The sequence below is a fragment of the Anolis sagrei genome, chromosome 2, assembly GCF_037176765.1.
Source record: "Anolis sagrei isolate rAnoSag1 chromosome 2, rAnoSag1.mat, whole genome shotgun sequence".
Lineage (NCBI taxonomy): Eukaryota > Metazoa > Chordata > Lepidosauria > Squamata > Dactyloidae > Anolis > Anolis sagrei.
The window spans coordinates 207,187,684-207,208,117 of NC_090022.1; the positions used below are offsets into that span (position 1 = coordinate 207,187,684).

The 20,434-nt window shown below is 40.1% G+C and overlaps 1 protein-coding gene across 1 annotated transcript in view; it reads left to right on the forward strand.

Moving 5' to 3' along the window:
• Positions 1-616: 616 nt before the first annotated feature.
• The window catches only part of SNX30 (sorting nexin family member 30), a 35,225-nt gene continuing 15,407 nt past the window's right edge, over positions 617-20,434 (forward strand). Inside the window, exon 1 of the mRNA XM_060762487.2 lies at positions 617-1,027. Within this exon, the coding sequence (XP_060618470.2) occupies positions 857-1,027 (171 nt within the window). The 5' untranslated portion in view covers positions 617-856. The remainder of the gene's footprint in view (positions 1,028-20,434) is intronic.

A 20,434-nucleotide genomic window follows, 5' to 3' on the forward strand; every position in this document is an offset into this window, starting at 1 on the left:
ACAACTGGTGCAATTCATGGCTTCTTCCCCAGAAGTAGACACACACAAGTAAACAGTGTCTTTGGCAAATGGGGTGTGCCTTGTGTGAGTAGTTGAGGGGGGAAAGTGTTGCTGTTATTTTAATTGGAGATATTCCTCAGAAATGCCTCAAAAACCTTAATCTTCCTCACAACAGGGACAATTCGTAGCAACAAGGAGTGTCTTTAGCAAATGCGTGTGTAGATGAGCAGGGGAAGAAGGGGTTGCTGTTGTTTTAACGAAACATATCTTCGAGTTTCCCTCAGAAACCTTTTTCATTTCCCTCACAAGAGGGGACCATTCAAGAGTGGTCAGGCAGCTTGAAGGGACCAACGCAGGCAGAAAGACACACGTCATGGTAAACGGGGCGTGACTGTGTGTGTGTGGGAAGGAGGAAGGGAGAGAAAAAGGTGTTGTTGTTGTGGTGATGGGAGTGTTTCCACTCCTCCCTCCTCCCCCCTCCCCTTTTAACGGACATCTTCCATTAAGAGACTACAAATTCAACCCAGAGGGCCAAGGAAGGGGGTGGGGCGACGCGAGAGAGCGTGTGTCAATCACAGCCCCCTCGGCCTATAGGCGCCCGCGATAGCCAGAGTGGGCGGGGCCCCGCCGCAGTACTCTCTCCGGGTGAAAGCGCTGCTACGTTGTCTCGAGCAGCTTTCCTGTCAGGCGGGCGGGCCTTTCCTTCTCTCTCTCTCTCTCTCCCCCTCTCTCTGTGTTTGGCAAGGCGCTCTCGCTCTCCGCCCGCCCGCCTGCCTCTGGGAGTCGTTGCCTGCCTCCTGCTGCCCAGCTCGGCCTCGGGGAAGCTTGGGCCCCGCGTCCGCTCCGCCTCCCCGCGATGTCTGCAGCCGGGGGCGGCGGGGCGGGGACTCCCAAGGCGCTGCCTTCCTCGGGACCCAGGTCGCTGCGGGACATGCCGCACCCGCTGGCCGCCTCCAGCAGCGAGGAGGCCGGGGGGGACCTCACGCCCAGCCCCGAGCTGCAGCTCCCGAGGAGCCTGGCCGACAAGGTGGGGGCGCGCGCGCTTCAGGAGGGAGGGGGGAGGAGGAGGGGGCTTTCCTCTGGGAAGGGAGGGGCAAGAGGCGCCCCCTTCCCCCGTTGCTTCTTGGACCATCTTGGGATGTTCCTTGCCTTCTGGGGGGGGGGGGGGGGATCTACGCCAGGCATTGGCAAACCTCGGCCCTCCAGGTGTTTTGGACAACACAAAATCACATTTATACAAACACACATATATACACATATACACAAATATATACACACACAAAACACATATACACAGAATTGTGGGAGTTCAAGTCCAAAACACCTGAAGGGCCGAGGTTGTTGTTGCTATTATTATTGTTATTATGTTTATTTAAATCCCGCTTTTTCTCTCCCCATACGGAGACTCCAAGCGGTTCACAATTAAAACGATTGCTATGCAACTTAAAATACCTATATAAATAAAAAGGTAATGTTCATTTGTGGGATTAACATAACTCAAAAACCACTGGACGACTTGACACCAAATTTGGACACAAGACACCTTAGGCCAGTGGTTCTCAACCTTTCTGATGCCACGACCCCTTAATACAGTTCTATATGTTGTGCTGACTCCCAACCATGAAATTATTTTTATTGCTACTTCATAACTGCAATTTTCCTACTGCTAGGAATCATAATGTAAATAAGTAATATGTAAGATGTATTTTAATTCAGTGGACCAAATTTGGCACAAATACCCGATACGCCCACATTTGAATACTGGTGGGGTGCGGTGGGGGGATTGATTTTGTCATTTGGCAGTTGTAGTTGCTGGGATTTATAGTTCACCTTCAATTAAAGAGCATTCAGAACTCTACCAACGATGGAATTGAACCAAACTTGGCACACAGAACTCCCATGACCAACATAAAATATTGAAAGTGTTGGTGGACATTGACCTTGAGTTTTGGAGTTGTAGTTCACCTACATCCAGAGAGCATTGTGGACTCAAACAATCATAGATCTGGACCAAACTTGACACGAATACTCAATACGCCCAAATGTGAACACTGGTGGAGTTTGGGGAAAATAGAACTTTGCATTTGGGAGTTGTAGTTGCTGGGTTTTATAGTTCACCTATAGTCCCTTGACCCCACCAATGATAGAAGTGGGCCAAACTTCCAACACAGAACCCCCGTCACCAACAGAACTTATTGGAGTGATTTGGGATGAATTGACAGTGATTTAGGGGAGATGTAGTTCACCTTCCACCTTTCCGATGGGTCTTTGGCGACTCCTCGGACAATCCCTCGTGACCCCCCCCCCCAGGGGTCCCGACCCCCAGGTTGAGAAACGCTGCCTTAGGCCAATGAGTGACCATCACTCATAAAAAAACTGAAAAACACAGCAGAAGAGGCTTAAAAAGCCAAAAAAATAAAAAATACATTACAACATATGCGCAAAACCACATATATACACAAACACACATATATACACATATACACAAATATACACATACATATATGCATATGTACACACACAAAACACATATACACAGAAAGGGGGAAGGAAGGAGAGAAAGAGGGAAAGAAGAAGGAAAGGAGAGAAGGAAGGCAAGAAAGGAAGGTAGAGAAGGAAGGAGAAAAGGAAATAAAGTGAAAGAAGGAAGGAAAGAGAAAGGGAAGAAAGGAGAGAAGGAATGAAAGAGGGAGGGAAGGAAGGAGACAAGGAAGGGTGGAACCAAAGAGCAAAGAAAGGGAGGAAAGAAACAGAGAAGGAAGAAAGATGAAGGGAAAGAAAAAGAGGAGGAAGGAAAGAGGGAAGGAAGGAGAGAAAGAGGGAGGGTAGGTTGGCCACAGCAACGCATGGCAGGTGCAGCTAGTACAAATATAAAAGTATTAAAACAGTAAAAACATTTCACAACCTCTGAGGATGCTTGCCATAGATGCAGGCGAAATGTCAGGAGAGAATGCTTCTAGAACATGGCCATATAGTCCGAAAAACCTACAACAACCCAGTAAAAACATCATTCAAGATGCATGAATTTATTTATTTACTAGCTGTCCCCTGCCACACGTTGCTGTGGCCCAGTCTGTGCATATGTATTTTGTGTGTGTATATATTTGTGTAGGGGAAAGGTAAAGGTTTTCCCCTGACATTAAGTCCAGTCGTGTCCGACTCTGGTGGGTGGTGCTCATTTCCATTTCTAAGCCGAAGAGCCGGAGTTGTCTGTAGACACCTCCAAGGTCATGTGGCTGGCATGACTGCATGGAATGGCGCTACCTTCCCATCAGAGCGGTACTTATTGATCTCACATTTGCATGTTTTTGAACTGCTAGGTTGGCAGAAGCTGCCGCTCCCCAGATTTGCACCCATGACATATGTGTGTTTGCATATATATATGTGTGTTTGTGCATGTGTTGTAATGTATTTTTTGGGGTTTTTTTTGGATTTTTAAGTCCCTACCACTGTGTTTTTCAGTGTTTTATGAGTGCTGGTCACTTGTTGGCCTGATAGGTGTATTATGTCTGAATTGGTGTCAGTTCGTCTAGTGGTTTTGGAGTTATATTAATCTTACAAATGAACATTACATTTTTATTTATATAGATTGTGTTGTTGAAGGCTTTAATGGCTGGAATCACTGGATTGCTGTGAGTTTTCCGGGCGATATGGTCATGTTCAAGAAGCAGTCTCTCCTGACATTTCGCCCACATCTGTGGCAGGCATCCTCAGAGGCTGTGAGCTATACTGGAAGCTAAGCAAGGGAGGTTTATATATCTGTGAATGGTCCAGGGTGGTACACAGCCTACTATTTGAGAACACAGAAACGCTGGACCACTCTAACAACGCCATGTCAGACTACACAGAGAAGCCATTGAAATTCACAAGCATGTGGACAATTTCAACAGAAGGGAGGAAACCATGAAAATGAATAAAATCTGGCTACCAGTATTTGAAAAAACTTTAACATCAGGACAGTAAATAGAGAACAACACTGAAAATGGGAATTCCAGTTATAGAACCATAAGGGCCAGATTTTTTGTGTGTGTCACAAGTGATTTGAGAAACTGCAAGTCCCTTCTGGTGTGAGAGAATTGGCCGTCTGCAAGGATGTTGCCCAGGGGATGCCCGGATGTTTGATGTTTACCATTCTAGCATATTTAATGTATTTTAATATTTTTTTTGTGTTTAAGGACACAATACTATAAAGTCATGGGAGTTGTAGTTTTACTGGAATCCAGCCATTCGATACTGGGAGGGGGGCTCCCAATGAAGAGAAAACCCCAATGAGGAGAGTCCATTCTAGAGTATTTTATCAATTTCAATGTATTTTAATATTTGTTTGTGTTTGTGTGGTGCAGTGGGTTAAATTACTGAGCTGCTGAACTTGCTGACTAAAAGGTCCGCATTTCAAATCCGGGGAGCGGGGTAAGCTGTTAGTCCTGCTGTTAGCCCCAGCTTCTGCCAACCTAGCAGTTCAAAAACATCCAAATGTGAGTAGATCAATAAGTACCACTTCTTTGGGAAGGTAACGATGTTCCATGCAGTCATGCTGGCCACATGATCTAGGAGGTGTCTACGGACAACGCTGACTCTTCGGCTTAGAAATGGAGGTGAGCATCACCCCCCAGAGTTGGACATAACTAGAAATGTCAAGGTGAAGCCTTTACCTTTACCTAAGGGACAAAAACTGTAATGAAGAAAGTTATTATAAATAAAAAACTCCAATTCTTTCTAGTATGCTTTAGCCTTCTTTTCCAAATAGTGCTGGCACTTCACCAAACGACGACTCCCATGATTCTATAGCATTGAGCCATAGTGGGTAAAGTGGTGCCAAACTGCATTAATAGTATGGTGTAGAGGTACCCTTGGAGTATTTGGTGATATTGTTTGCCTTCTAGATCTCTCAAAGGACCTTATTACAGAGCATGGATCCACTTTAAATCCAGTTTCTGCCTCCTGCAGAATCTTGGGGTTTGTAGTTTGAGGGAGGGACCTTTAAACTGTTTAACCAGACAGGTCCTGGGCCTCATGAAGCTGCAAATCCCATCAAGAGTCATAATGAGGTGACATTGTTTGGGGTCTGGAGACCAGGGTTTGAACTCCTACCCAGCAATGGAACCCACTGGGCAACCTTAAACAAATCACATTTCTCAGCTTCAAAAGGAGGTCACGGCAAACCTCTTCTAAACAAATCTTGCCTGTGATAGGTTCTACCTTAGGGTTGTCATAGCTCAGAACTAGCTTGAAGGCCCACCATAATAAAGGAACTTTACCAAAATGAAACATCAATTCTATTCAACAGCTAGCAGAAAAAAGTTTATAATTCGTGATTTGAATCCCAGCCATAAAAACCCACATGGTGACTTCGGGCAAGTTGCACTCTTTCAGACTCAGAGGAAGACAAAGGCAAACTTTTTCTGAACAAATATTGCCAAGAAAGTCTGTGACAAATTGGTCTTACATTTGCTATAGGTTGGAAATGATGTGAAGACAAAGAATAACAACAAGAAATTGTTTGGGGTAGAAAACGAATTCAAGGGGTCCTGATAAACAAGCAAATCCTTTATGAGGACCAGCCAAAATGCTACCTTCTGGGCCTACATTTGAGTTCTCCACAACTCATCATCAAGCTAGCTGAAGTTTGTGCTTGTTGGGTGATGGGAAAGGTTTTTATCCAGTCTTAGGCCATGATTTTTTGAATTGATTTTTTTGGGGATGAATTAGGGTTATCTGTTGAGCTGTATGTTTCCTTTCCACCTGTCTTGCTTTAATCTTTATTAGCCAAGATGATGAAATGGGATGGATTGGTGGTTGGGACTTCATTGCCAATTTTAACTTCCTACTTCTTTGTCAGATTTAGATTGCAAGTTTCTTGGAGCTAGGGAGTTGTTTTTTTCAAATTATTTTTAGAGCAGGTTTTCTAAAGTGCTGTGTCTTTCAGTGGAAGATGCTGAAATGTCTGGATTTTTTGGACACAATGGGATCCTCTAATCTGGGATGCTGGTGCCTTGAGAACACTTTTTGCCATTCTCTGTTATCTGGCATACTGGTGGTGGAATCATAAATGTGGCTGTGTTACAAGCAAACTGGCAATGCAAGTAAAGCAATCATTGGATGAATGCCGGATTCTATCCCCTTGCATACTCGGTTGTGTGAATTGGGAGGTGCACATGATCTAAGGATGATGCATTTTCAGTTATTTGGTGAAATAAATGCTGGTTTTAAAGGCAAGCTTCAAGAAAAATTAAAACAAGATTTTATTTTAAAAATGATACCTTGAAAACCAGTTTAGCTAGTAATTTGGTTTACCATATCTGCGGATTATGTATACATGTATTCAACCATCTGCCGTTGGAAAATATTCTCTGCACCTGAAACATTTTTTAAACTTGATTTTTGCTGTTTTATATAAGGGATGCATTTTACTACACCACTGCGTATAATAGGATGCAACCATCCATTGATTTTGTTTCATAAGGAGGTCCTGGATACAAATCCCAGCAAATACCAAGTACCCACTGTATATAGAATGCTGTTTCACAACCCCTTGCCCAACAGGTGAACTTGTGGATTTCCTTCCCATAGAGTCATAATTTAAAAATGCAGAGACAGTCTGACAAAAACTGCTGGTTTTGCAGGTCAAACTATAGATTTCCTGGATCTCCCTACCAAGTTTCTTAGTCATTCGCCTAATTTTAATTGTAGCTTTGACTGACTTCAGAAGTGTGGTTGATTTCAGGTGCATTGATTAAATGCTTGAAACTGCATGTGGGGTTTTTTTTGTTAGCATTTTACGTCTAGGAATAATAATAATAATAATAATAATAATAATAATAATAATAATATGTTCTTTCTCCTTGTGTGAAAACTGAGGCAATTCACAAAAAAGGAAAAACAGAATGCATCTTAAATCAGTAATAATAGTAAAACTATTAAACACTATTGAATGGTTAATTTATCTGTTAAGCATTCTTCCATAGTTAAACATGCAGTGTTTATGTTGGGTAATATTGGTGTCTAAATAATATCTTACTATTTGGATTTTGACTTGCATAATCCCCCAACCAACATGGGCACTGGCTTAATTTCAGCAGTTGTCTGGTAGGTTGCAATTTTCCTTGTAGCTTGTTGCTGTGCCTGGAATGTTATATGAAAAATGTTCTGCTTGGTAGATTTTATTACAAATACTTCTAAGCAGTCTGCCAGAACTGCCATCTTTAAAAACAGTGCATGATTCTCAGTATAACAAATACTGCTAACAAACTACCGCTTTGAGATAAACCAGCTGCAATCATACACAGTTTACAACACAGTTTGGCATTCTTGCCAGGAATGGGGCATGCTTACTCCTTCAAATGCTTGGACTATAGCTCCCACAATCCCCAGTGAGGGTTGGGCTTACAGAAATTGTAGACCAAAATGTTTTCTAGGACCTCCACCCTGCCACAAAAGCTTAAGTAAATGCCGCTTTCCCCAAGCAGCACATAACTCTTGAGGATACTGTCAAGAGGGTTCATACATTGTGCAGATGGCTCATGGTTTTTCTGAGAAGCCTAGTTGCAACATGGATGGGTTTAACAAATTTGTTGAACAAGAGATACACTCTCTTTTTGAATGCATTGTGAAATAAATGAGAGGTGATCAATCCAGACTTGTGTAATTGGTTTTTTCTGCATGGAACACAATTCTGAAACTTCATTGGTCTGTGGTGGTGAACAACTGCAGGGGGGTGGAAGGGGCTGAAACAACAAAGCAGTGGGAGCTTTCAATACAGGTTGTAGTTCCACATGATACAGCTTCATATAATTGGCTTCTAGAAGCCATCAATCATGTACATCAGGTGCATAAAGAAGCATTAGGCCTCCATACATTACATTTAGTGACAGAAGTATTGCATTTCACAGATAGGGCTTATGTCTTTTGCTGGAAGCTAGTGGATTAAAGGGTTTGCCTCTTGGGAGAAACACCATCCTCGTCAGCTTGTCTTCCAAAGGATGCTAATAAGACTGCCCTAGTTGTAATCCAAGCACATTTCTGTGAACAAAGTTTAAAGGTGAATGTTTCAAGCCATGTTTGTTCCCTTTAGATATAGCTATCTCCCTCTAGTAATATGTCAGCAATGTGGAAAATACTAGCCTAGACTTTTCTTTGGAATATCTAGATCAGATGAGAAGAATTGCTGATGTGGCTACATCCTGGGCCAAAAGGGAATTGTGGTGGCTGTTGTAAGATAGTTTGGAGCTTCTAATGCGAGTGTACCAGCTTGATGTTTTTGTAAAGTAATGTCAAAGGTCCCCCTTTTTTCTCAGCATCCTGAGACATGGTACAACAAGTATAATATCAAGCAGTTGATTTGGGAAGCAACATAGGTGAAAGGAGTAAGAGGTCAATCCTGGATAGAAACTCTCATGCTTTGTGAAGAAAAGATTATGGTTATGAGCAAAAGCCAACATGGTGTAGTAGTCTGAACCTTGGACTATGATTCTGGATACCAGAATTACATGGAAACCCACTGGGTTATCTTGGGTGATTCATGCACTTAGCCCAAGAAAATCCATGATAGGTTCACCTTAGGATCTCAATATATCAGAAACAACTTGAAGCCACACAAGAGCATCACATCAACAGCAAACTACTGTGCTCACCCTCTGAAGTTTTATAACTTTAGATGTCTCCAAGACTGACCCTTAATAATGCTAGATCTTTGAGTTCAGATGATGTTGAAGTAAACCCTATTCTTTAAGAAACACTGAGGTCTGACTGCCTGAAAACAATCTTGGAGTGTGGCATGGGTGTATCTAGGAAGGCAGTTATCTTCTTAAAAGAACTAAATAAAATGGGCTGTTCAGGACCTCTTCTTGGGGCCAGGAGTGTGTGTTTTCCAGTAAAAGTAGAACTGGATATTTTTTCCAGTACTGTAAATAACAATATCTGATACAACACATAAAATTAAAACATATTCAAACCATTTGAAGCTTTATGTAGAAATTATTTTGGGGAAACTATTTGTAATAATAGAGCATATGACTCCCATATATTTAACAGAAATGACCACACTTGGAAAAACCCACCTTTTTATTATGCATGCCAAGAGTGCTGTTTTTGTTGTTGTTCATTCGTTCAGTTGTCTCCGACTCTTCGTGACCTCATGGACCAGCCCACGCCAGAGCTCCCTGTCGGCCGTCACCACCCCCAGCTCCTTCAAGGTCAGTCCAGTCACTTCAAGGATGCCATCCATCCATCTTGCCCTTGGTTGGCCCCTCTTCCTTTTGCCTTCCACTTTCCCCAGCATAATTGTCTTCTCTAGGCTTTCCTGTCTCCTCATGATGTGGCCAAAGTATTTCAACTTTGTCTCTAGTATCCTTCCCTCCAATGAGCAGTCGGGCTTTATTTCCTGGAGGATGGACTGGTTGGATCTTCTCGCAGTCCAAGGCATATATATGATATCTTTTGCTTTCTTTTCTTCTGGAGTAAAACTGTCAGGTTCACTCACTTGCTTATTTGCTGTAATATGTGTTGACTTTTATTTCAAGTTAAGAAAAATCTAATTCAGTATGACTAGCTGATCATTCTGTGTCACTAAATGATTGATTGCAGTACTACAGCTGAAACAGCAATGGGGAAATGTAATACATATGTGTACAGTGTGGACAGTTCCCCACAGGTAAGCTGTTATTTATGTAAAATATAGCATCAGGAAAATTTCTGAAAAATCTACCACATTCCTCTGACTGGGAGAAATTTTGGATCTTGGTGTTGTTGCCACTCCCCTTAAAAAGCTTGGGTGCAGCATAACTCCAGTAGGAGCTGTGTTTTTATCTTGATTCTGTGAATGCCTATGTCTTTGGCTTTTGCCACAACTAGATATGTGGTTTTTGCTGTATGCTTTTAGCATAGATTTGAAGTCTGGTTTCAGTTTTTGCAGTGTTTAGAGTATGAATAACCAATTATGATTCTTCAGATGTTTTTGAACTATATCTCCCTTAGTGCCTTCCCTCTTGGGTACACTGGACAAGGAGTGGGGAGCCTAAAAATATCTGGAGGGGCTTGGAACAACTCCAGCTTAGAGATCAGTGTAACAGCCAAACTGAGGCTTACACTTCTCCTTGTCCATAGTTACCACTGTGAATGTACTCTAGTTCAGAGTATGTCCTCTGTTTTCAGCTTTTGAGGAGCAATACTCATCATACACACGATGACTTTCTGTGCTTCTTAAATTGTTTTTCTTGGAATGATAGGAGGGTTTGCTCTCTTTTTCCTCCTTTACTCCATTTTTTGGTTTGACTCGGTAATACGAATATTTGTGTGCATAAGAGAGATAATATGAATCTGTTGATATGATTATTTGAATATGTTTGAATCCTAAGCATCTGAACTGAGAAGGTGCTTTCAATTAAAGTATTTAAAGCTGTCCTTTCTAGCAGGGCTGAGCACTTCAGAAAAACCATAGAGGCACTGATATGCCATTTATTCAACCTACTTTAAAAAAATTCAATTGCATCTTCTGCAGTTAGGGAATTATCTTAAATTTGCAGTTTCTAATTTCAGCCCTTCTGGGCTCTTGTGAAGACTGTCGCTGTTGCTAGGAGAAATCATAACTAAATTCCATAGAACGAGTTGTGAATTTGTGTTGCTAATTCTTTCTTTATGGCTTCTGTTAAAACACCATCATTTGAGTAGCTTGGGAAGAGCTGGCTGTCATATGCACTTTGAACCTAGCAGTATTTATTTAAAATGAGTGTGGTTTTAGAGGATTTTGGAATTCTGGATTAAGGGATGCTCAGCCTGTACAACTGGTGACTGGACTGTGGGTAGTGATACTGCAGAAGTTCTAAAGCATTCTTAGACAAAACACCAAGTGCAGGATTGATAAAACTTGTGCTGTGAGAGCAAATTGACTTGCTATTTGGCTTTTGTCAGCCTGGATTACTTCTTGATCCCTTTATTATGTTACACTAGCTTTCTTCTTATTGATACTGGCTCAAGAGGATCAAGTTGATTAGCTCCAGGCTGTTTCTGGACATAGTCCAGAAACAGATCTATAACTTTTAAAGCTTCGAGGACATCCTAAGGATTTCTTTGTCTTTTTTTTTTAATAAAAAGAATGGACTAGAGCTGTAGAGATAGACCTGTTGATGTAGTGAAGTGGCTACATAATATAATTTTCAATATTTAAGTATATTTAAATATTATCTTAAGATGATCTACAGCAAATAAAGACAAGTGCAAGCATTTTTCAAAAACAGCAACACAGCTTCTTAAAAGCAGTATTGGAAAACAGAATTGCTATCTGTTTGTTTTATGGATCAAACATTTGAAGTTTTTTTTTTTGTAGTGTTGGTTGCCTTCTGGGAAATCAAGATATTGGATGAAACCAGCCTGATCATCCCTTGGGAGAGAGATCCACAGATGTGGTGCTCTTCCAGAGAAATCCCTGCTTTGATGTACACCCTGATATAGCTTCTCTGTGTAGTAGAACATCCAATGAGGTCTCCACTGAGGATTTCCAGGCACTTTATGAGAGAGGGGGCTTTCTTCCACATATTCTGGCCCCAGGCCATTTAATGCTTTGCATGTCAAAATCATCACCTTGAACTGGGCTTAGAAGCAGAATTGAAGCTAACACAATTCTGGGAATTTTAGTCGCTGGTTGTGTCCATTCTCAGCCAATCAGAGCATGGACATAACCAGGCCTTTTATTGGCTGAGAAACAGAGCGAGTGAAAGACTTCAATTCCCATCATGCCCCGGGAGGCGCTCAGAGGCTTTTCAATGCTTGCCTCACACAAGTGCTGCTGGGAAAGCGGCTTCCCAGTAGGGCCCTCTCTAGAGGAGGGGCCTAGGGAAGTTTTCCAGAAGAAATGATGGACATTGCTGGGGAAAGAAAGAAGAGACATTGCCTCAAGTAATGTGCAGTTAATCCCATCATCTCCAGTAGCTGAAAGATCCATCTCCTGTTGATTTGTTTCGGCCAGCCTTCCCACTCCCCCCGCCCCAACCCATCCTGATTTCGAGGATTTAGCAAATGAATCACTGAATTTTCCGAATTAGTTTATTTATTTATTTGTTATTTACAGTTCTTATATTCCGCCCTTCTCACCCCGCAGGGGACTCAGGGCGGATTACAGTAAACACATATATGGCAAACATTCAATGCCAGTTTGACAAACAACATTTAACAGACAAATACACGGAGGCTATTTAACTTTTTTCTGGCCGCCAGGGGAGCTGCTGCTTTTCATCGTCCATCAACGACACCGATGAAGTTCTTCCGCATTCCACATTCCCCGGAGTCTTTTTTCTTTATGGCCTCATAAATTAGTTAAATTTAGCCTCCCACACAAGGTGGTACCTTATTTTCCTACTTGACATATGCAACTGTCTTTCGGGTTGCAAAGGTCGACAACGGGCTACACAATGGCTGGACACCCACTCCAGCCCGGGCTGGCTTCGAACTCATGACCTTTTGGTCAGAGTGATCTTAATGCAGCTGACACCCAGCCAGCTGCACCACAATCCCGATGTTTCAGTCCAAACAGATATGTTCACAGCCTATACACACACACACACACACACACACAATTCTAAGACACAGCCCATTTTTAGTGAAGTTTATATTGGGGGGGGGGTACATATTAGAAATGAGGATATATATTGCATCAGTATATAAATATTACATCAGTATATAAACTGTTTCTTGGGGTGTTGCATTGGAGTGTGTGGAATGGCCCCCATAGAAATAATCAATGCATGCAGATATCATGGTGACTTATATAATTAGAACAGCATTTTGTAGCATAGTTGAAGCCGGCATTATTTAATAGTAAATGCTGAGTATTGTGCTAAAAAGGGACAGAAAGCAAACCAGTTGAGCCTTGACTTTTGCAAGAAGTGCATAGAAAACCATTCTGTTTCAGTTCCAGGCTGTGTGTGAGAGACTTACCTTTTATTGCTGGCTCATGGAAAAACAAATTTGCCTGAAATTGCTCCTGAAATAGCTTGGAGGGGAATTGTCAACAACGATGAGGAAATAGTGGACACTGAAAATGTGTGTTACAGGATTAAGTGGGTGGTTATTGGAATTGCTGTGGTAGCTTGAAAGGTCAGAAGGAACAGCTTAATGGTTCTGATGTTCTCATAGTGTGAAGCAAAAGGGTGGGTGTATGTTTACATGCCTCTTCCCTGGGTTTTGTGGGATCAATTATAAATGAATAGTATAAACATGAGTACAATTTAAGGGAATTTTCTTTAAAACAAAACACCAACTAAAAAACACTGCTACAGTTAATGTACTAAAGTGAACACAAATCCAACATCCCAAATTTCCCTGCACTCAATGAGGCACCGGTGCAGAAATTGATTATACAGTTTTGCCAGTATTTCAAGGTCAAATGCAAACCTTAAAGCACTAAATTTAAAAAAAACCCTAGGTGCAAATACATAGTAGAAATTTCAATATCAGGAATTTACGGTACTCCCGTAATCCCTTCCTAAATTGAAAATCCTACAACTTTATTCAAGGTGAAAATGGTCCAGTCTTTATTCCTAGTAATTATAGATCTTCTCTGATGCTCTTCCTGTTTGAACTGAATTAGTAATAAGTGCCTTTCTTCAGGGCCCCCCACCCACTGGACCAAACTAGTAATTCATAGGGGCTGCATTCTCATGCGGCCTTATTTCACTCTTTAGTAGTGAATGAACACAACTTTAGTTAGGTCAGATTGGTGTGGGAGGCATAATTCTTATCCAAATAAATAAAACAACAAGAAGAAGAACAGATTATGCCACCATATCATCCTGAACATTCCTCTTTTCCATGTCTTTTCTTCAAAGTAATATTTACTTTTCTTCAGAGTAATATCCCAGGATCTGACCCCACCCCACCCTCATTTTTTTTGGAAGAACCAGCCCTGTATTCAAAATAGAACTCTTAAAAGTGCAGCTTTTCTAGAGTATGAACTGAAACTGGTTTTTAGCTTATACAGTACATTCAATTAAAGTATGTTTTTTGAAACAGGCAATAGCCTTGGATATGCAAGGGATTTTGAGGAGGTTTCGCTCACTTTGCATCATGCATACTATTTCAATAAAATGCATCTGGATTTTATACCTTTGTTGTTAAATAATTCATCTAGAAGTTCCATTGTTAGCGGTGTTATTTGACTTAGAAATTCCATGGACTCCTCTTAATTTTTGTTGGAGTGGAACATCTTTTATAAACTTGAACTCAGGGTTGTATGATCAAAGTGATTGATGAGTAGTACAGAAACATCTTTTATATATAAATTAGTTTCTGCAGTTTAGAAATGTAATGATTATAGCTTTAAAATGATTGGCTAGAATCACGTGCACTGGGTCTTAATGCCTTTTTTATTAGCTGTGACATCTAAGTGGTACATCTGTGGACAGCAGAGGTAGCTCCAAAATGCTGAAGGCAGTTACTGCTTTTTCACTCCCTTTGGTGCCTTCTGTTGCCCTTCATCAGAAACAGAATGTCAGACCAGATGGACCCTTTGTTGGATCTATCAGAGTGATTTTGACATTGCATCAATTGATGGCTATTTCTCCTCCTGTTATGGATATAGGGAAAGAATTTTTGATATGCTGCTTCTCAAAATCTAGTATTTGGAAGGTATCTTCCAGATTGTCTTATTCTAGCTGCTTATGCTATTGCTGCCTCCTGAAAATGCCCAGTGGGAAAGGTGTAAATGCCACCTCCTCTGCCTCTTCTAAGTTCACTGTGGAAAAAAAATGCCTTCTCTTTTTGTTCATTTTTTCAAGAATCTTTTAAAATGTCCTAAAGAAGTGTAGATTCTCACAATATAGTTCTTCCGTTTTTTCCAATTGTTAAAACTTTCATATCCACAAGTTACGTTTTTTGGGGTCTTCTGTAACAGTGAACTTATGAACTTAAATGAGGGACAACCCCCCCCCCCCATAAGCAGTTGGTGTGATTTGATGAGGTGGCCCTATGGTTTGAAAGGCATATTTTCCAAACATTTTATTTTATCCATATTATAGTGCCATATATATTGAGTATCCCATATATAAAGTGCCTAGGAGTAGAAATATTTTGGGTTTTGGATTTTTTTTTCAGATTTAGGATTAAAAAAAAAGAAGACTTGCAGTGACAAATACTTCAACCTCCTGACAAATTGTATGGAGGCATCCTCTGTAGTTGGGAGTAAGGGCATCCATGGTGCTTTTTGAAAAATCCTTGCTTGCAAGAAAAAACAAACTATATTTTGCAAATAGGGAAAGTCATCCCACTTTCTTCATTTTCTTCATTCTTGGAGGCAGAGAAGTAGTTTTCTGTCCCTTGAGAAGAGAAGTTCATAGATACCGACTGGGTGGCAAAGAGGTGCTTATAGCACTCACAGGTAAAATGACTATGGCGTTTTGCCCAATAAGACTTTCCATTTAAAACAAGTTGTCACACTCTCAGAAAACATGGTGTTGTGGTTTGGGTGATGGACTAAGAGTCCAGGAGGCTAGAATTCAACTCCCTGCTTTATCATAGTAACGCACTGGGTGGCCTTGGACAGGTTGCAGTCTCTCAGCCTCAGAGGGAAGCTCAAACACATTTTTCCAAGAAAACTGAAATGACATAAAGGCATAACAAGAACAATAATGTTGGTATAAAAAAGGTATAGTAAAGACCATCTCCTTTTTCTAACAAAATCGTTTCCTATTTGTAGCCAGTCTTTTTCCTACTGTTTTAGAAAACCTAGGTAATATGCATTACAGTGGCCAGCTGTGCTGGGTATTAACTGAGGATCAAGGCTACCAGTGTCAATGAAGGTTTATGTGGAAACAAGCAATAATTTCACCCTTTTCTATTACTACTGTAAGATGTCTCCCTTACCCGAGTAGCTTGTACTTATTTTGGAGAAATGGACCATATTGCTTAGCAAATCTGCTAACCTCTGTGATCAGTTATGTAACTGAACAAGCAAACAGCTGTCAAATCCAATATATGAGCCAGAAGAGGCAGGACAAAATCTGTTTCAGAGGACTCATGGGTCTTGTTTGACAGAAGGAGGCTTATTTGAAAGTGCACTAAAAATATAGGATGGTGGGAGGGAAGAAGCTGAAAGCTATTTTGTGGTCTGTTACCAAATGTATTTTAATACATTAACACAGAGAAACTAGGCAACAATTTCTAATCTGTTGGCCCTGTTTATATTCATATCTGTTCTCCTCTCACCTTGGATGGGTGTTGCTCAGCTAGAACTGTAATGGTAGAGGCAAGCTGTGTGTGTTTTCACCGGCAATTACTAGCTGTGTGAAGGTGGCATAACTGCTGGCTAGAATTAATATATCGTAGTTTCTTGTGAACACAGTGGTGCCAACAGCACTTCTGAAATTGGAGCCTTCTCTTGTTCCATAGATCTACATCTACACTGATAATTGGCTGATCAGTGGAAAAAGAAAGGCTTCAATAACGAGAAGTAATATTACCTACTATAGATGATAAACATATTTTTTAAAAAGCAAATTACTTTCTTTTTCCCTTCCAACTTTTCTTTATGTATAGGGAAGGAGTCTATACAGTAGTTTTGAGTTGGTAGGTTGGTCTGATTTTCTATGTAACAAGCACAGAATAATATAGTATATGAATTGCATATGAGTAATTTAAATCTTTATAGTAATGCTCACACTAACTAGCAGCACTGACTGCTGTTCTTAATTCATACAGGATTATTAATCGTAGCACATATATGATCTCTTTACTTACACATTCTCAGATGGATTTAAGAGAAAGCAAAATAAAAGATAAAACAACCTAGCTCTGCTTTTTAGAGTTAGTGTTGCCAAAATATTGCCTGTACAGATTAACAGATATTTCCATGCAGATAACAAACTACTTTATACATTTCTCTGTCTTGTTTTGTTTACTATAAGTAATTTGTCTATTTTGTAGATAATTCTGGTCTTTGTAGACTGGAGTAAATTGTAGGTTATGTGCTTATTTTTTTAGCATAAAGAATAATTCTATTGCACTCACAACTCTTACCTCCCTCTCTAGACACCCATGCAATTTGTCACTTGGAAAGAGTCCCAGTTTTGCAAAAATCAGTTGATTTTTACATCATGTCAGTTCCTAGATTCTGGCAAATGGGATATTTAAATACAGCACTTGGCCAAAACACAGTGATAATTCTATTCTCTCACAAAGCATGTGAAATCTAGGATTGGGAGAGTTGCATTCTTGTTGGTTGTCTAAAGCCATTCAGATTTAGACCTTCTTCAGAGGAAATTTGTAAAAATGGTTACTTATTCAAATCTGAATGTGTTGGAAATCTAACAGTCAATATAAATCTTGTCATGTTTGCCAAAGCAATTCCCAAACAGTTCCTGTATTGCTGCTGCTAGAGATGGCTGTTGAGTGTTTTGCAGCCGTAGATATTATGGAGTTTTTCTTATCTAGAAGAGCTGATATTCAGATACCGTATCAGTGTAGTATTGCTCTATACCCCCATCCTGCAATGCCATGTCATCAGAACATAGGAAAGCTATCCAAGGTGTTACACAAATTCCTCTTTCACTCTAAGTTTGGCTGTCTTGATGTTTTGAACTTAAGCTCCCAGATGCCATAGTAGCTATAAGGTTTTGTGGAATATATCTGGCTTATCAAAGGCTCAGTATGTCTGCCTTCATGTCCTTTGTAGTCTCGGTGTAATACAAGTTGCTGTGAGACAGTTGGGTGACATATATATATTGTTGAAATCCAGATCCTGTTCAATCTAGTCTAAGAGGTGGAAGGGCATGACTTATACAATGGGGCTTCAGACCAGTGTATACTGGAAAGTGTTCTAGTGTCACCAACTGAAGCAGTACCATGTAGAAAATTGAACAAAAGCTTTCACAGTCTTGCAGGGCAGGAATACAAGGAGACTTCTTCCATTCTTTTTGTTAATATGAAGGAAATCTACATAAAGGAGAATATTAAATGATATATGGGTCTGAATGTCTGATAACAAATGGAAAAAGCTACACCTGAATGGGTGAAGAGATATCCTTCATGGCATGAGTCCATTGTGGTTGACACAGTTTGAATAGTGACCATGTTCTTTCTTCTTGTTTCACCACCCTATCCGCAACTTTTGCATTTCTATGGTTGTTCGTGCACACACATTTTGTATATAAAGATCTGTTCTGAGGAACTTCACACCATGCAGTTGAGGAAGTAAACTTAGTCTACGAAAACTTATGCTACCAACTTCATCCTCTTAATTAGTTTCTAAGATGTTACAAGATCTGTGTGAGAACGCATTCCTTATGATACTGAAAGTGCCAATTTGGACCTGAATTGGGCTTGGTGTTGTTATTGTCAGGGATTCTATGCATTCATAAAACTTCTGTTCTTGCAGAAGTAACTATTAGTTTCTGTTAAGGAACCAGGTATCCAAAAACACAGTTGTAGTGGTTTTCTACTCAAACAACAAAACACACAGAGACTTTTGTTCTTCCCAAATAAGCTGGAAGGATTTTCTTTCTCTTTTCTTGTAGCACTATACAAAGTATATACACAACATGCAAACGTTACAGCTTCTTCTTCCTTACTACTCACAGCAGAAATTCTCCAACACACCAAACCACTATCTGTCCCTCATCAACTCTCATGAAACATACTCAGTATAACTACAATCTATATACTACTCCCATTGCATTAACCACCACATCCTAATTACAGTGGCTTAACTCTTCTACAGGTGATTAGGCCAGAGGTATTAACTCTGCTTATCACTTAGAAAATGTCAGGTAATTTCCAAATTCTGACTGTTATCAGGTTCATAAATAAGAGTTATTTCATGCTTTGTTTTAATATTTGAATGCTTCAGTGTGTAATTATTGTGTTGTGAAATAGACTGCAGTATTTTGAAATTGGGTTTATTTTTTAGATGTGTACTTTGATATTGAGGTATCACTTTGACATAATGTCAGCTGCTGGTTTTGCAGTTATTCAGAGTTTGAAGAGATATATAATAAAGGCAACTGCCCCAGGACTCAGAACTTCATTGAAAGCCTAGTGGACTACATTTCATAGTAGATGAAGCCACATCTCTCCTAATGGGGTAGAGTGAAAACATGAAACAGACTATAAATATTTTGGCAACAAACTTCTCCCATCCTCCAAGTTTCTCTAGTGGTTTTATTGTTTGGCTGAGTACATTTTCCCCACAAGAGTTGCATAATAATTTGGAGATGCCTCTCAGCCTGATGTGAACTGGACTCATTTCACTAAGTCAGCCTTTATAAATGTTATTTATCTACTCAAAGACTTTCATATCATAGAATGTGAAATGGAAGTTTAGTTAAAAAGCACTGAGGAGGTTGGGAATATTTGTGTGGTGTGTTTCAGCAGGTGCATAAAATACAGAAGCTCCAGTGGGTGGCCGTTAACGACATCAAAGATGTTCAGATTCATTTTATATTGGAGTTTTATCCCCCAATCTTTTTATTAAAAAGCAGAGGTGTGAAAGGCAGCAAGTATAATCCAAAACCATGCTTTATTGTGACCTACGTTTTCCTTCCATCTTTTCTCTTGAAAAAAAATCCCACAGAATTCCTAAAACAAGCAAGTAGTCTGCATCCTGTATACACCAGAGGACATCTTCTAGGGTTTTTGTTTTTTTTTTTTGGTTTAGACCTATGAGAGAAACTTTCACACTGTTGAAAAGCTAGATCTCAGGCTGTATCTACACTGTAGAATTGGAGCAGTTTAATCCCATTTCAACTGCCATGGATGAATGCTGTGAAATCCTGGGAGTAGTAGTCTGGTGAGGCATTAGTACTCTTTGGCAAAGAAGGTTAAAAACCTTGTAAAACCACAACTCCCAGAATTCCATAGTATTTTGCCATGGCAATTAAAATGCAGTCAAACTGCATTAATTTTATGGTGTAGATGCAACCTGTGACTGCAGAAAATATGAAACATACAAATGCAATATATCTTCAGAGCACTTGATATGGGTCTTATTCAGTTGCTTCTAATTGTTTCCATGGAATTTTTTATTTTCAAATGGCTGTATTACATTCTTATACTGAAGCTCTATTTTTATTCATCTCCTAGATAATTTAGCATTTAAGTAGTATAGAAATGTAATCAATAAATATTCTTCATGAGATTTCAGAATAGTGACCAATATAGAAACAAAAGCAAAAGCAAGGGAAAATAGGACTCATTTGTTCCAGTTCTCTTGAAAACTGCAAATGTTTTTATAATATAACTTCAAATCTCAAGTAATTCTGTTTGAGATTTGCAGTCTTTGCATCTGTCATTCTTATTGAAGACAAAGAATAATTAGTATGTGGGGAAAACTCCAAGGTTCAACATATCACATGAAACCTACAGTGTATGAAAGGAGCCCCCGGTAGCACAGTGGGTTAAACCCTTTTGCTGGCAGGACTGCTGACTGGAAGATTGGTGGTTCAACCTGGGGAGA